Consider the following 16,567-nt stretch of genomic DNA (forward strand, 5'->3'; position numbering starts at 1 on the left):
CCTGCCCCCGTGAAACACTGGGACAGGCAAGGAGCCTTGCTGGGCCTATTTCCTTCCTTGTAGAAGGAAGGAATCGGCTCAAAACTGAAGACCCTCGTAGCCTGTAAATCTAAGTGCCTGCCCCCAGGCTTGGCTCGGGTACTCAGGTCCTCCCAGGGAAAGGAGCATGGAGGGGACAAGTGTCCAGGTGAAGAAGGGGCAGTGTGTCTGAGGCTGGGGAGGGCAGTACAAGGGTGCTGAAGGAGGAGGAGGAGGAAGGCAGGCAGGCAGGGGGGCCCCCCAAAGCCTTCCAAGGACTCCAGAAAGCAGACACAGAACCACACACACACACACATCACAAGTTTGCTCCAGTTTATTGGTTTTTTTTTTCTCCCTGGATTCTAAAGGAAGTGTTTCCCAGTGGGCATTTCTGCTGCGTACACTTTCCAGCAAAACTGAATTTCGTTTTCTTTTCACTCTGTAGAAGGAGAAACATGAAGTGGGTGGGGAAGAGACAGACAGCCCGCCCTTAACTTGGGCCCTTTTCTAAGGGACAGAGGAGCTCTCACTGGCACACTGTGCATCTGAATGAGGGCAATGACAAAGACAAGACAAATGAGATGAGAATATGAAAACATAGGACTCTTGGCAGAGCCTCTGATGGATGGGAAGCTTGAAGGGAAGACTGGAACAGCGCCAGCATCCAGCCAGCCCCAAGCAAACCACCTGACTCTGGACCAGCCCCTTCCAAGTGTTTTCTTGGGAGTTGTTCTAAAAACATAAAGAAGCAAAACCCTCTTTTTACTCTGAAGGGGAAAAAAATAACCAAAATTGGGAGACTTTGGATTCTCAATCACATTGACCTGTGACCTCCATGTCTTTATCACACAATCAAATGGAAGCCGAGACATTTTTATGTGTCTAAGATGGTTAAGATCACCACAAACAGAGGTGGAAAGGGTTGCTCCGGCTCCTTTCTCTGGGCTGGAGAAGTGTTACAAATCACAGGTCTGGTAAATCTCAATAAAAGAGCCATCGGGAAATGAAGTCGGTTTTGTAAAACATTAGAGAAAAAGGATTTTCTATTGCCTCTTAAGAGGTCAGCTTATAAAATCATTTTGTCCTTGTTTCCCTGACAGGCTCATAGTCTGGGTTTTGCTAAGTGGCTATTTAATGATTAATTATCCTGACCAAGGAGCCTGACTCTGCTTTAATGTTTCCTTACTGTTTTGTACTTATTCCCATCCATGGTGTTTGCCAGAATGCATGGTTTCCCTTTAGATGTGAATCTGCTGGGAAAGGAAGCTGGGGAGGAGGGACCAGGGCTTCTAAACAGAATCCTCTTCCTCACCAGCTCTCAGGACTACTTTTCTCCTGTGGCATAAAAGATATCAAAATATGATGTAAGGAGGCATTTGGGAGCTCTAGAAGCACGGGGTCAAGTTCAAGCAAAGGGGGGGGAAAAAAAAAGGACAGACTCCTACTATCATCCTGTTATGAAAGCACAGGCAAAGGGGGAAAAAAAAAAGGCCAGGCTCTTACCATCCTGTTATGAAAGCACAGGGTCAGGTTCAGGCAAAGGAGGAAAAAAAAAAAAGGCCAGGTACCTACTATCCTTCTACGAAAGCACAGGGTGTGTGTCAGGCAAAAAAAAAAAAAAGAGGTCAGGTTCCTGTTATATGAAAGTTACGGGGTCAGGTTCAGACAAGGTGAGGGAGGGAAAGGACAGGCTTTAGCTATCCTGCTATATGAAAGCACAGGGTCAGGTTGAGGCAAAGGGGAAAAAAAAAGGACAGGTTCATGCTATACTTACTGAATGCTGGAAGTAGGGGATGACCCTATTTATTCCATTATGAGGAAATGGGGATGGATTGGGCCAGGAGATGCGGGAGGCTCCTGGGGGCCCAGGGGCCACCGCACCTCCATGGCCACACAGACTATATTACAAGGACAGGGCGGGCTTTTGTGTTTTGTGATCTTTAAAAACCATAAAAAGATGTCTCTGAAGCATAACATGGCATCCAGTGGATAAACACGGTCCCCGTGAGGGGTAATGTTGTAGAAATGCCTTCCCTGGCCCTCACTGTAACTCCTTTCTCTCCTTTTTTTCCTCTAATGTTTGTTATAAATGATGTCAAAAGGCCCACAGTCAATGATTGAGAAACAGCGTATTGAGGCAGTCTGCCCTGGAAAAGACAGGGCTCGTCTTTAGCATAAGGAGAGCAGTTAGAAATGCTTCAAACCTACAAAGTTACAAAAATAAATCTCTGTTCCAGGAAATCCTGAAAACACACAAATCAGGGTCTCTAGAATAACATTTAAACGTGTCACAAGCACAAGGGTCCAAGAAGGTCTTATCGTCAAAGAAAAGTCAAGGCCGAGTATGGTGAACACAAAAAATATCCATTTGGTGATCCAGTCATCTGAGAAACTTAAAGAGTTTGGACGACTTTGATAGAAAAGAACTGCGAAGATTCAGGACACGCCCACTGGACCCTTTTTGGCATTTGCTCCGAAAACAGAAAACAGACCCTCCTTTGGGATAAAGCAAAATCACGGAGGAGGCTCCGAGTCATACTGACAGATGGCACTTGCTCCTCCCTTGCTCGACAGAATGGAAGGAGGTTTTTATGTGACTAAAAACCGTTCACGAAGGTGAAGGCTTGCTCCTGTCTCTTAGCTAGAGGGGCTCACAAATGGGAGGCCTGATTGAGCTCAACAGAAAAGGTACATGGAAATGAACTAGGCTTTGGAAAACATTAAAGAAGATGGATTCTCCTACTGCTTAATGGGTGAAATTCTTGGACTTAAAGTGCTCTACGGCTTCTGAATTTAAAACCAAACTGACTTAAGTTCAAAAACACATCAAGTCGTTCAATCAAAGACAAACAAAACAAAACAAATTGGCAACCACCCCACCCCCACCCCCCAAACCCTGCAGGAAGTCTCCTCGGCTCCTGTAGACAGGCTACAGAGTATTTTCAATGTCCATTCTGAAAAGATCCTTGTTGCCAGGGAGCTAAGGGGGGGAAAAAAGAAAGAGAAACAAGAAAACAAAACGTGAGATGTGAGTGAGCCAGAGCAAAAGGCATCTCCTGACCCTCGTTCTCTCCTCCCTTCTCCACAGACCGGGCTGGTCACTGCCCTCTCACTGTATGTATGACCCAGGGAGAAGGTGACCCCCCTCCCCAAGGGGCCACGGACATGATCCTTTTCCATGATTTTTCCCCTGTAGACATGGTCAATAATCACTGTCACTACTATCGAGAGCACAACTCTCAGTGACCTCTGTGAGTGGAGAGGAAGGGGCATAACCAGGGGGTGTGGTGAGGGAACAGGATCTGGGCAGGCTGGACATGCCGCAGCAAGAGAGAGTGCACCTCCTTCCTTCTAAATTCCCCTCTTATCTCTGTTCACCCGCGTCCACTGAGAGGCAGCACAACCTGGAAGGAATTCTGGACCTGGCATTAGGCAGACCGAGATCCAAATCCTGCCTCTGCCGCTTATAGCATCCTCTGCTGCTGCCTCATCTGTAAAAATGGGTCCCTTGATGTTTTGATCAACGCTGCATTGAGCCTGGATCCAGGGAATACTGACACCTTTATTAAATCAGACTGTCCTATCCATGCGCCATTCACACAACTATACAATTCAGAGTGGAAAGGAACCTCCGGCTATCTAGTTCACCCACACCTGGAAAAGAATCTTGCCCTACCATGGGACCCTTGGCAACCTCCTGGCACCACCCATTTCGTTAATGGCCAGTTTAACTGTCAGTGACTCTGCTGGCTTCGGTGTGCCCTTCAGCTCCTCGATCCCCACTCCGGGTCCACACAGCATGAGTTCATTCTCTGGTCCATGTCATGGCCCCGTGAGGACAGGTTTCACGTCCTCCCCGGGTCTTCCCTTCTCCGGGGCAAACAACCACAGTTCCTTCCACAGAGGGCCACGTCCCTTCATCACCTTGGGGTTTTCTCTCTCTCTCATGGACCAAGGCCCTTCCCAAAGAGAGCTGCCCCAAGCTGAACCCTGCCCTGCCCAGGGGATCTGACCAGTGCTCGGTGCCCAGGGCAGTGGGGCCATCCTCTCCCCGGTGCTGCAAGCTGGGGCGGCTGCCACCTCACCCTGACAACTCGTCCGGCCCCCAGACCCTGCTTTCTCTTCAGCACACCGCTGCTTAATCAGGCCTCCCGTCTTGTACAGGTGACCTCTCTGCACCTTTATTACCACTGAATGACTCAGGCCAATGCCCAGCGCTCAGCACGGTGCCCGGCACACACTAGGTGCTAAATGAATGTTAATCGATTGACTGCTCTAGCCCAGCAGCGTTCAAACTTTCGTGTCTCGGGACCCCTTTACACTCACAAAAACAGAAGCCCTCCCAAAGAGCTTTCGTAGGTCATAGCCATTGACAGTTAACAACACCAGAAATGGACGCACCTTAGAACCATCACGACAGCAGCGTTGGCTTCCTACAGCCCGAGAGGGCCGGGGGCCCAGAGCACGCTCTGAGAACCACTGTGCTGGCCGGAGCAGGCGCTCTGAACCCTGACCCCGACTGCGCAGTGTCTGCCACGCCCCCCACTGGGGGCTGGCGTGGAAGTGATGAGATTCCACCCGCCCACGCCTCCAATTCAGGTCATGGAGGTGGCCGGCCAGTGGGCAGTGGGCCCTGAGATTCTGTTACTGTCAGTTAAGGTCTCCAGTTAGTCAAGTTCTGCCGGAATAAAGAGGGGGGGTTGAGTCTAACTGTATTTCCCTCCCGGGGAGCACGGCTCAGCATCGGCGTTGCTATGAGGACCCCGCGGGTCATCTCATCCCAGCCCTGTCATCGTACAGATGAGTAAACTGAGGATCAGGGGGGCCTCAGGTCAGCCAGCAGCTAAGGCACAGCCTTTCTGCCTCCAGGTCCGGCTGTCATGGCCAGCTCAGGCAGCGTCGGGACATGGCAGCGTAGCTAGCCAGCGGTTATAAAGCACCTACTACGGGCCAGGCCCTTTGCTGAGCACTGCTGCATCAGCCCTGCCCCGGCCCAGAAAGAACCATGGCTTCTCCAGGTTGGTCTGACAAAGGCAGCAACCTAGCCCGGGCCCTGGGGCACACGCCCTGGCATTGCAAAGTCATCCCAGGTGTGAGGGAGTCTCCCAGGATGCTCTCACCTGCCCCAGCTCAACCCAAATGATTCAAGGTGCCCCTAATCTGCAGGACAATCACAGAATCCCATCATTGGGAGGCCCCTGGAGACCCCCTGGGGCCTCCTTCCTCATTCTTCCTTTGAAAAATTCTCCCGCTCGTTAATCATCTAGAAAGGAACGCTTTGGCGCATGCAGGTGTGATGAGAGGAGGGCAGAGGACGGCCAGGGTCTCCCTCGTGCGATGGCCGCTGAGTGACCCTGCGACTCACGCTCAGCCGCCGATCCATCTGTGCCCATCCACACCTTCCTCACACACGCACGCACACGAGTTCTGGCACCCACGGGCGGGACGTTACTGAATTTCATCCGGTCAGCATCAGCTCATCGCCCTGGATCACGAAGACCTTTTTGGATTTTGATTGTATCGTTCAACGTATGGAGCTGATTAACAGGCCTTCGTCTCCAAGTCCACTAATGAAATGGGTAAGCGCCACAGAGCCAGCAGCATATGCCTGGGGCACTTTGCTAGACATGCTCCCTACCTGTGCTTATTCACTTGGTTCTTGGTTCTCCTAACTATGCAGTCACCTAGTCCACACTCCCCATCTGGTTTACAAAGAGACTATAAAACTCCTAGATGGGGTTCTAGGAATTAAGTAAGACCACCTGAGGCAGTCTGCCAACAGTACATTAGTACAGTAAGACTGTTAAACAAAGAAATGCGATGCCCAAGTGTGGCCTCTTCCTTACACTGCAAAATTGTAAAAAAAAAAAAAAAAGATCTATTATAGAAGGATGCCAGGAATTGACACAAAACCCAACCAAGCAGAGAATGCACTTTCATCCTTGTCTTGATGGCTGAGATGACATCGCTGGCTCAGGACTTGTGAAAACTGTTCCATCCGCCATGACTCCTCTACGACCGTGGAGGACAGCTCAGTAGTGAATTTTGTAGTTCTTCCAAGGCCTGGCGTAGTCTAGCCTTAAAATAATCAAAAGCAGCCAGGAACCTGCTTACGACCTCTTTACACGTTTGGGGTTTTAATGTCCTCGACTTTCCGGTAGTTTCAGAATCGCTGACAGTGACGACAAAGGCCAGACGGTAGCTCAAATCCCTTGGTCAAGAGTATTGACTCTGAGAGTCGGGAAACCTGTTTTAAGTCCCCCCTTTTACATGCACTTGCTGTGTGACCATGGGCTACTAACACCCTCTCTGAGCCTCAGGGAGTTCCTCTGAAAATACCAGGGTGGTAATGATAACAACAACAACAATGACGACATGTGATGATGCCACCGTGACGGAGCCATGGAGGGCAAATCCCTTGCAAATCTCAAATCACCAGAGAGAACCGTGCGCTGTTATCCACACGAACCCGAGAGACGAGTGATGCTTTCAGGGCCACACGCCGTCTCTTCCTTTTCTTCTTCATTGGGCTCAAACCTAATGGCACGACCAGAATTTCTGTTTCCCAACTCATCGGAGCCTTCGACCACACGATGTTCCCTTTCTTCAGCTTGACAGCATTGGTATCTATCGTCCTAAAACTGAGGGAACGTGTCCTCCTGCCTGACGCATCCTGGTATTAGCCATCATGGTCCTTCTGCTGGGTGTGGTCATCGGTTTCCAAGGTTCCCATGGTTCCACTTTATCCACTAGTTCTTAATGGCTAGAATCAGGCCCAGCATAAGGGACATTCTCTACCTTCTTTAGATTAAATTATCAGCGAGGGAAGTAAAAAACCAAGGAGAGAGGAAAAAGACAGAGATAGAGAGAAAAAAGGAGAGGGGAAGGGAGAAAAACAACAACAGAGACAGAGAGAAGGGAGAGAGAGATACAGGACAAAGAAAGAGAAGGAATGAGAAAGAGGAAGAGGGGGAGAGAGACAGAAAGTGATGCAGAAAAAGCAAGATTGCAAACTGATGTCCAGATGGTCCAAACCTCTGCCTGCCTTGCCCCTCAGAATGACGCCCTCTGGGGACCTGGCTGAGGGAGGAAGGATCTCCCCATCCGTCCCTGCCACCTGGCCACGCAGGGTGATGCACGCTCCCACCCCGACGTTTCTCTCTCTCTCTCCTTCTGTCTTTATACCGATGCTCCCTGCCAAGTTTCCCCATCCAGTTCATGGCTTTCTGCGCTGGTGTCCGTTGTCTTGAGGTCGCAGGCCACACAACTGCCGTCCGTCCTGCACCCTCTATGCTTCATGGAGGAGGCACCCCCGACAGGGGTTTGTTGCTGGCATGGGTCCTGTCCCGTCCCGTCCCATCAAGGCTTTTGCTCCTAGGAGGTCCCACTCAGGTTTTCAAAAGTCCAGCTGGTGTTTCTGTGGTGCCAAAGAACTGGAAAGTGAGGGGGTGCCCACGAGCGGGAAGGGCTGACCAAATGGTGCCACGCGACTGTGACGCGGCAAGGATGGGCCGACTCAGAGAGTGGGGGCAGCAGCGCTTCTAAGAGGCCAACAACACGGCGGAAAGGCGTCCTGCTAACACAGACAGCTTGGGGCTGGGGCTGGTCTGACCCAGAAAAGCTGGTGATTTCCTTTGATGTCGGGGTGGGGGCGAGGGGCGCTGGGGAAGGGAGAATCACCAGGAAGTAAAAAGAAGACGAGGCTGGCGGGTGTTTTTTAAAAGGCCTAAGGGAGACCAGAACCAAGTCTGTAGAAAACCGAAAAGCCAGAGAGCTGTGAGAGTACCAGGATGTCGGAAAGCCAGGGAGGCTGGATGCTGACTGGTGTCCGGCAGGGCCCTGACCAGGAGGCACAGACGCAGCAGGGCCGTGCCAGGGGTGTGTGCGGCCAGGCTGAGCCTGGCGCTGCCCCAGGGGTGGCCGGACAGGATAACGGGAGCTTGCCTCCGTGCATCACTTCCCATGTATGTCATCATCTTACTTTGTCCTCACACCTACCCTGGAAGGTGTCGTGGGCCCATTTTACAGATGAGGAAATGAGGGCAGGCAGAGGAGGTGACATGCCCAGGGACATACAGATGCAGGATTTGAGGCCCAGGGCCAAGAAGGCCTTCCTCCCACTGTCTCCCCGAGAAGGGAACAGGATTTCTCCCCCAGACAATGGCCTTGGGACAGAAGCATGTGGCCGGGGCTGACCTCTGCTGGTCTACTCGGCAGACAGGAGGATGCTCCTGGGAATGTTCTCCCCTGAGGGCACCTCCCTTCTGGGCTCCGCTCATCACGACTGAGCCCGGAGGGCCGGGGGCTAGAACCCTTCCCAACCCTCAGCCCCAAAGGACCTTGCAGTACTCACCACTTGTGCAGGTCACTCCTGGAAACAAGCCTGGGCGAAGAGGGCACGGGTAGGGGGCGTGCCTGGGGGCCTGGCTGGCTGTACAGGGAGTGGCAGGGCATGCGAGGGGTCCGTGGGAGGCGCAGAAGCCAAGCCCCTGCCCGGGTGGCGGTCCCAAGCCGCTCCTCGGGGGGTCCCTGGGACCCAAGCGGCCCAGCAGACCGGCAGGCGCGTGACAGAAGGGGGCCACGGCCGCAGGGAGGGGCTGGCCCTCGCAGGATGCTACCCCCTGGTCGGTCTGGGTGACGGAGCTGCCATTGCTGTTGCAGTAGCGGTCGATGCACCACGAGGAGTGAGGGTAGATGGGGCTGTAAGCGTGGCCCCAAGCCTGGGGCCCCTGGCCATTCCAACAGACCCCTGGAGCTGGCACGAAGACCCCCGGTGCATTCTCAGGCTGCTGCAGCTGCTGGGAGAAGGAGCACACCCCGTGGGACCCCGGGGCTGCCTGGTTTGGGGGCTCAGCCCCTGGACCTGGCTGGGGCGGAATCGGGAGGCCAGGAAGGGTGGGCTGTAGGACCAAAGCCTCATGGCCCGGCAGGATCACGCCACCAGAACCGTCCATGAGCATCTCGTGGTCTGCGCGGACGAGGCCCGAGTCCTCTGCCACGGCCGCAGAGCACAGGTTGGCTTCACTGCGGAAGCTGGCACCAGCCAAACGGGGCGCAGCCTGGAGGGCATCTGCTCCCGGCCTCAGGCGGGCCGCAGTGTGGGGAGGGAGGCCGAGAGCGCCGGGCAGGGTCCCCTCAGACGAGCTTCTCTTCCTCAGGCTCCTGCGCAGGCCTCTTCCTCTCACTCCGGCCAGGCTCCCCTGCGGCCCAGCCGGGCCTCTGTCCTCGGTGGGGCCCTGCAGCGGGAGCGGGCAGTTGGGCCCCCGGAGACCCCTGCCCGGACACATCTGGGGACTGCTTCCTGCTCTGGCTCTGATGGGGAGGGGGGACGAGGTCCAGAGGGACCCCCTCATCTTCTGTCTTCTCCCTGGGATGAGTAAAGGGAGACCTTGAGATGGAGGGATTCACCGAGTGTCACCCTTGACACACACACACACACACACACACATACACCCCCCCCATATATACACATGGCACATACAATGCACCACATATGCACACACACACACACAATATTATGTGTCTGTGTATACATATATAAAATATATATATATATACACACACGTATGTATACATACACACATATATATTTATGCGCACATACACAGATATACACCGTCCACTCCCACTATCTATACACCACACACGTACATGCTATGCACACATATATACTAGACACTCACACTACACATAGACCCAGACCCCATATACACACTACACATTCATACAACACATCGCACATGCTATACACACACATGTGCACTAGGTACTCAGGCTATACACACACGTGTACAGTCACCGTCTCCACATATACAGACACAAACGTGGAGAGCCTGGCGGACTGGGAGGATGGGGATTCCCTGCACAAACACCAGGAGGTCCGGGGGAGGTGTTCAAAGAAACACCATGTAATGCCACAGAGGGCACTGCCCGTCCCAGGCCCGCTTGTGTCAGGCCCACGTGCCCTCCAGGTCCGGCCCGGGGGGGCTGGACAAAGGCTCCAGCTCACGAGTGGGGGCCGGCCCAGGTAGGGGCTTAGGCTGGGGTGCGCTCTTCCCCACGGCAGCTGCTGCCTCAGGCTCCCAGGTCCAGGGAGGTTGCGCCTGGCTCCACAGAGGGCGGGGAGAAATCGAGGGTGGGGTTCAGGGCCCCATACTCCACCTCGGGGCGCAGTGGGGTGTTCCCTCCCTCTGACTAGTGGACTGCAGGACCCTGGGGGAGGCCACGCCCGCCCACCCATCCTTGATACCCTGCTTCTCCCTGCTCTCAGTATCCAAGAAATGTAAATCTGTCCATTTGGACCTTTGTTTCTGCATTAATAGAAACGGTCTGTGGCACGAGAATCCAGTTCTCTGTCCTGGGAAACCCCTCCTTTTGGCATCATATGACTGTGGTGGGCTTAGAGCTGGAATGTTGGAGGGGCCTAGAGGTCATCCGTTCAAACCCCCTTATTTTACAAAGGAGAAAACTGCGGCAAAGAGGGCAATGTGAGTTGCCCAGAAGAGAATGTAGGAGACCCAGGTATTGGAACCAGGCCCCCCGACATCAAATCCAAAGCTTCTCCCACAGGACTGGGCTCAGCTCTGGGTGGGACGCCTCAGGCAAAGATGGAAATCAGAGGCCAGGGAAGGGCTAAGAATCATCTGAAGACACTGGGGAGCTTTAGCCTGAGATAACCTCTGGCTCCTAGTATTTGTAGGGCCATCCTATGGGACGGGGCGTGGACCACACAGGGCAGAATGAGGCCAAGCTAGGGATTTGGGTTCCATTTAAAAATCACAACAGCCGGCCACTTGCACAGAAAGCGAGCTCCCTGTTCCTGGACGTATGTAAGCAGAAGCTGAATGACCAGTGGCTGACCATGCTGGAGGAGGGATTCTTGCAGGGGCAGGGGAAGGAGGTGAGATTAGAAGAGCCTCTGAGGCTAAGCGTTGAGAAAGCTTGGGGTCTGCTTTAGAAAGGCTAGCTTGTATGCTCGTACCTGTCATCCCAGAGGGGCCCCTTTGGCTCCCTGGTTTTCTTGCCCTCTGTCGTGAGGAGATCACCCATCTGCGGAAAGACCACACCAAAAGCGGCTGGTTACAATCTCGACCACTTTGGGCAAGTGCTGTTTCCACAACGGCCAATGCCCCGTGTCCCGCTGCCCTCCCTGGACCCGTCACCCCGGCATCGTTCTCCCCTCCCCAGCGTGCCTCGTGCACGTGCCCCCTCCGCCGATAAGGCTGGAGCCCGCTGACCTCCCGCCTCCTCGACAGGCTCGGTCCCCCTCCTCTGACAGCGCCCCGGCCCCTGGCTGGAGCCTGCTGACCTCCTGCCTCCACAACAGGCTTGGTCACTCTCCGCCGCAGCCAGAGCCAAATTCCTCTTCACCCACCAGATCTGTCAAGAAGGCGGCCTGTGAGGGTGACTTCAGAAAAACCTGGAAAGACTTATATGGTCTGATGCTGAGTGAAGTGAGCAGAACCCAGAGGACTTTGTACACAATAGCAGCCACGTTACGCAATGACTAAGATTGTTAAACTGAGCCCTTCTCAGCATTACAAGGATCTCCAGAGGCCTTGGGGATGGAAAATGCTGTCCACATCCAAAGAAAGAACTGTGGAAGTCGAATCGCTATCACTTATTTTTACCTTCTGTTGAGTTTTGTTTCATCTTTCTGATGGTTCCTTCTATTGGTTTTAATTTGTACTTACAACTTCACTGATGTGAAAATATGTTTAATGGGTACATAAATGTAAAGCCTATGTCAGATTGTGCGCCGTCTTGGGGAGGGTGGGGGGGAGGAAGGGGGAGAAAAATTTTCAACTCAAAAGCAGATGGAAAAAATAAAAAATTTAAAAAAACAAAACCAAAACCAAAAAAAGGTGGCCTGTGAAACGTCATTGCGCCCTCCATGCCCCTGGGCCTGATGGCAGCTTCCTGAATATGGCCCATCATCTCTTATCACCATGCCTTTGCCCTGGCTGTGCCCATTCCTCTTCACCTCCAACTCCTGGCTTCCCTTCTGCCAAGATTCAAGGCCCAGCCCTTATAAAGAGGATTTCTTGGGAGCAGGGGCTGCTCCCTGCAGTGCCCTGTCCCCGGCACCTAGCCCAGTGCCTGGCACGCGGTGGGTGCTAAATCAAGGTCTGCTGGGGGGGTGGAGTCACCAAGGCCATCAATTCCTATCTTGGAAGGTCTTTCCCACTCAGTCTGGTAAAGCCTGTGGTACGGACCCCTTCTCCGAATCACAGTTTTAAATGCACAAAACAAAATACAGAGAATTAGGGGCAGCTAGGTGGCCCGGTGGATACAGCACCGGCCCTGAAGTCAGAAGGACCTGAATTCAAGACCAAACACTTGACACTTACTAGCTGTGTGACCCTGGGCAAGTCACTTAACCCCAACTGCCTAAAAAAATAAAATAAAATAAAACAGAGAGGATTACAAAAGAAACTCATTCTAACGTAACACAGTTAACAACAATGAAAGTCACAGAGCCCAGGGGAAGAATCCACGTTAGAGGGCCCTGAAACACAATATCTGTTCACAGTAGACCGAGCGCCTGAACACCTGTGCCGAAGGCCAAAGTAACCTGGCCACACGCCGGCCCCCACCTGCTCCCTTCAACTCACTCATGCCACCCCTCCGGCTGGAACACCGCTCCCCAGGAAAGCCCCCAGCCCTCGCAGGCCTTGCTGAGCTGTCCAGGGCTTATGCTCTCCATGGATTTATTCAGCAAGCCCTGACAGGCCCCACCAGAGGACTGGCCACTGTGGCAAATGGTCTGCAGCGGGCATGCATTTTCCCACAGGAACATAGCCACCATTTGACATGGAGGTGTCCCACCGTGTGCGTGTGTGTCCGTGTGTGTGTCTGTCTGTCTGAAGCTTGCTGTCTTTCTGTCTGAGCTGGGAACTCCTCTGATACCCCATCTCTCTCTCTCCGTGGGTCCACTACTCACCAGCCTGACAGGTTCATTGTCTGGGGGCTATCTCTTTTCTTAACATGTTAATAACTTTATTTTTTGTTGCTCTGACACTTTGGAAGACTGAGTGTTTCCACAGACCGAGAACTGTAAAAAAGATGTACATAAAACTGCAGATGTCAGTCCCAAAGCTGCCCTGCTTGTCCGGGTTCCCTTTGCGAGTTCCCCAAGACCCGAATCTTTCTGCTCCTGCTCCCACCCTCCTCAGCATCCAAGTGATCCTTACAGCAGCCACCTCTCTGAGGTCTTCCTGCCCCACCCTCAGCCCTGAGTCGGTCTGCCTGGGCTTCTCCCCAGATGTCCAGGTGACTCCCCCCGCTCCCTGGTAGTCTACATTCTCCAGCTTTTCAGCCTTATCTCATCTCAGTCCCTAGGCCTCTGCACCCCATGGCTATCTCCAGCCCCACCCTCACACGAGAGCCAGTCAGCCTACATCACTGAGTGCCCACTAGACATGCAAACATGCACAAAACACCATCTTCTTTCTTTCTCTCTTTTAAAAATTTTATCATCAGTTCCAAATTCTCTCCCTCCCTTCACCTGCCCATCCACTGAGAAAGAAAAAAGTAAATATTCATCACACGGATGAAGCCATACAGATATATTTTCACATCACCCTTTTCTTCCTGGAACCCTCCCCTCCGCAGTGGGCACGTATGAGCACATACATTCACAGAGTCTGGTGAGGAAATGCTTTCACTCAACTGGGAAACGGAAGGATTGGGAAAAAGGATGGGGGAATAAGAATGTGTAAAGAGATGTCATAAGCAAAACAAATTCTAACCTGGCAGGTGGATCTTGAAGCAGGATTTAAAGGGGGGAAATGTTTATAAAAATGCACGACTGGCATATGGGTGGGAGGTTTAGAGGAGGGCAGGGTTTAGAAACAGATGGCATCCAGCGCAGATCACTAGTAGTGAGTACACTCCAATTTCATTACCCTCTTCTTTGTAAAGAGGAGGGCGAGAAGCAGAGAAGAAAAACCTAACGGAATAGGATGGACAGAAACGCAAAATCAATTGTTTTCACTGTGAGTATAAATGGGACAAATTCACTCGAGTAATGGAAAAAGAAAGCACAACAGATAGGAAAGGGGATCACAAAAGGCGTTTATTAAGCACGTACTGTGTGCCATGCACTCGCAGCACAGAAGAAAAGCAAAAGACAGACCCTGGATCTAGCAGTGTGCCCAGACCAGAAACACACGCAGAACAGCAGTTCACACAGAGTTAACACAAGCGAGAGTGGAGACTCTGCTATTTCTCAGTAGAAATTAAAAAAAAAAAAGCAGGGGTCGCGGTCACAGTCTCAGAAGCAGAAACCACATAAAGAGACAAACAGGCAAACGACGTTACGCTCAAAGACGCTGAATCAGCATCGATACTCAACACGTTCCCCAACTGTATACTGTCCAAGTACTCAAAGGCAAAACCAGGCCGGTTACAAGGAGAGAGAGCGGCAGCGACGCTGCGCTGCTTCAGGCCGCAGCGTACCCTTCTAGATCTAGACGGAGGACGTGATGCACGTACAGGGCTCTGTAAACCTCAAAGGGCTACGTCCATAGCGTCCAACCCTTTGCGGCCCCATCTGGGGCATTCTTAGCAGAGATACCGGAGTGGTTTGCCCTTTCCCTCTCCAGCTCATTTTACAGAGAAGGAAACTGAGGCAAAGAGGGTTCAGTGACTTGCCCAGGGTCACAAAAATCAACACTATGGGGGCAGCTAGGTGGCGCAGTGGATAGAGCACCAGCCCTGGATTAAGGAGGACCCGAGTTCAAATCCAGCCTCGGACACATAATACTTACTAGCTGTGTGACTCTGGGCAAGTCATGTAACCCTACTGCCTAGCCCTACCCCCCACGCCCCCAAAAAATCAACACTATGTCAGGGCATAAAAGACTCACAAAAATGCAGAAATGTTAAACATATACTTTTCTGATCACAATGCAATAAAAATGGATTAATCCAAAAGAACTGGAGGTCAAAGAACAAATCCCAACTATAATGAGATATCATCCCACAATGGTGGCGACGTGGCCAAAGCGGATCTCAGAGGAAAATTTTAATCTCTAAACATGCTTCTCAACACAAGAAAGAAAAGCATGCAAAAAAAAAAAAGGAAAAATAATGAAAACCAATTAAAAAACCCACAAACACTGAAACAGAAATTCCGAAAGTCAAACAAGAGATGAACAAAATCTGAAACCTCATTTCACAAATAATTAAAACGAGAGAATTTTTTTGGAAAGAATCACAAGGATGAACCAAAGTGGAAAAACAGATGACCAACAGCAAAATGAAAAAGAATTGGCAATGGATGAAAAAGAGAAATGAAGAATAAGAAGCTATTTTGCTCAGTTACACGCCAATTAAACTGACACCTTAACAGACGCACATTTACAATAACATAAAATACCTAGATTAAGGATCAAGAAATAAGAACTCAGATACCCCAACCTCAGGAAAGGAGATGACAAGGGCTATACGTTAACTCCTCAAGCGAATTAAAACCGTAGGACCGAAGAGAGTTTTTACGCCGCCCCGTGCTCTATTTCTTTTGCGTGCACCCCCATCTTTCCAGGCTCCCTAACTCAGCCACCTTCACGTTCACCTTCTCCCTCTGACCTCACCGACCTCAATCTCAGGGGGGAAGTCCCCAGCCCCTCTCCAACACATCCTCTCCCTTCCATCCCAAGGCCACAATCCTAGCTCAGGCCCACCTCATCCCCTCTTCTCAGCCCCCTCACTGGTCCCCCTGCCTCTCTGTTCTCCATGCACCTATCAAAGGGTTGTTCCTCAAGCCCAGGGGTGACCAGGTCAGTCCCGAGTCAGTCAGTAAACTCTGGACACTCCCTATTGGCTCACAAGTCAAACACACCTTCACAACCTGTACCCATCCATCATGTCCCAGCCTCCTCATGCAGTTAGGTCTCCATGAGTGTGAGTTACATGTTCCTCAAAGTAGGCATATGTATTTGAATCCATACTATTCAAAGTTATAATTATATAAAATATGGGAACTGGGTCGAGCCCCGTGGAAACAGGCAATGTTGCAAGCGCATCCGGGGGGTCCGTTATTCACACTTATCTGGACCAAGCCAGACACTCCTCTTCTTCCTCCACGGCACAGCGCAGGAAAGCTGGCCTTGTGTTAGTCCTCACAGCAGACCCTCCAACCCCCCATCTTTGCCTTCACACGGGTGGGCGTCTGCTGCCCAGGCTTGGCATGCATTCTCTTCCTGGTTTCCTCTAAGCCTCGTCTCAAGGGTCCCTCCAACACGAGGTCTTTTCTGTTCCCAGCCAGCCCCTGAAAACTGTTTATTGCAGATAAATTCTGCATGGGCTCTTACATCTCTGTTTCCTCCCTGATAGACTGTAAGCTCTTCGGGGCAGGGGTGGAGACATTTTGGTTTTTTCATCTCCTGTGCTCACTATGGAGCACACAGTGGGTCCTCAATAAATACATATGGACCGAGTCCCTGGCACAAGATATCGCAAACTCAACAGCACAGCCGTGAGACCAGGCTTTTAGGGGACAGTCTGACCCCAGACCTAAGTGCATCTCAACAGGCTGGGTCTTGGC

General features: G+C 51.9%; 1 protein-coding gene across 1 annotated transcript in view; it reads right to left on the bottom strand.

The window, feature by feature from the left end:
* Positions 1–346: 346 nt before the first annotated feature.
* TEX15 (testis expressed 15, meiosis and synapsis associated) overlaps positions 347–16,567 on the bottom strand; it is a 44,742-nt gene continuing 28,521 nt past the window's right edge. The window contains 4 exon segments of the mRNA XM_078148126.1: positions 347–2,998; positions 8,372–9,281; positions 9,283–9,385; positions 11,000–11,067. Coding sequence (XP_078004252.1) covers positions 2,961–2,998; positions 8,372–9,281; positions 9,283–9,385; positions 11,000–11,067 — 1,119 coding nt within the window. The 3' untranslated portion in view covers positions 347–2,960.

The sequence above is a fragment of the Phascolarctos cinereus genome, unplaced genomic scaffold, assembly GCF_003287225.1.
Source record: "Phascolarctos cinereus isolate Bilbo 61053 unplaced genomic scaffold, phaCin_HiC Scaffold_9;HRSCAF=440, whole genome shotgun sequence".
In the NCBI taxonomy this organism is placed as follows: Eukaryota; Metazoa; Chordata; class Mammalia; order Diprotodontia; family Phascolarctidae; genus Phascolarctos; species Phascolarctos cinereus.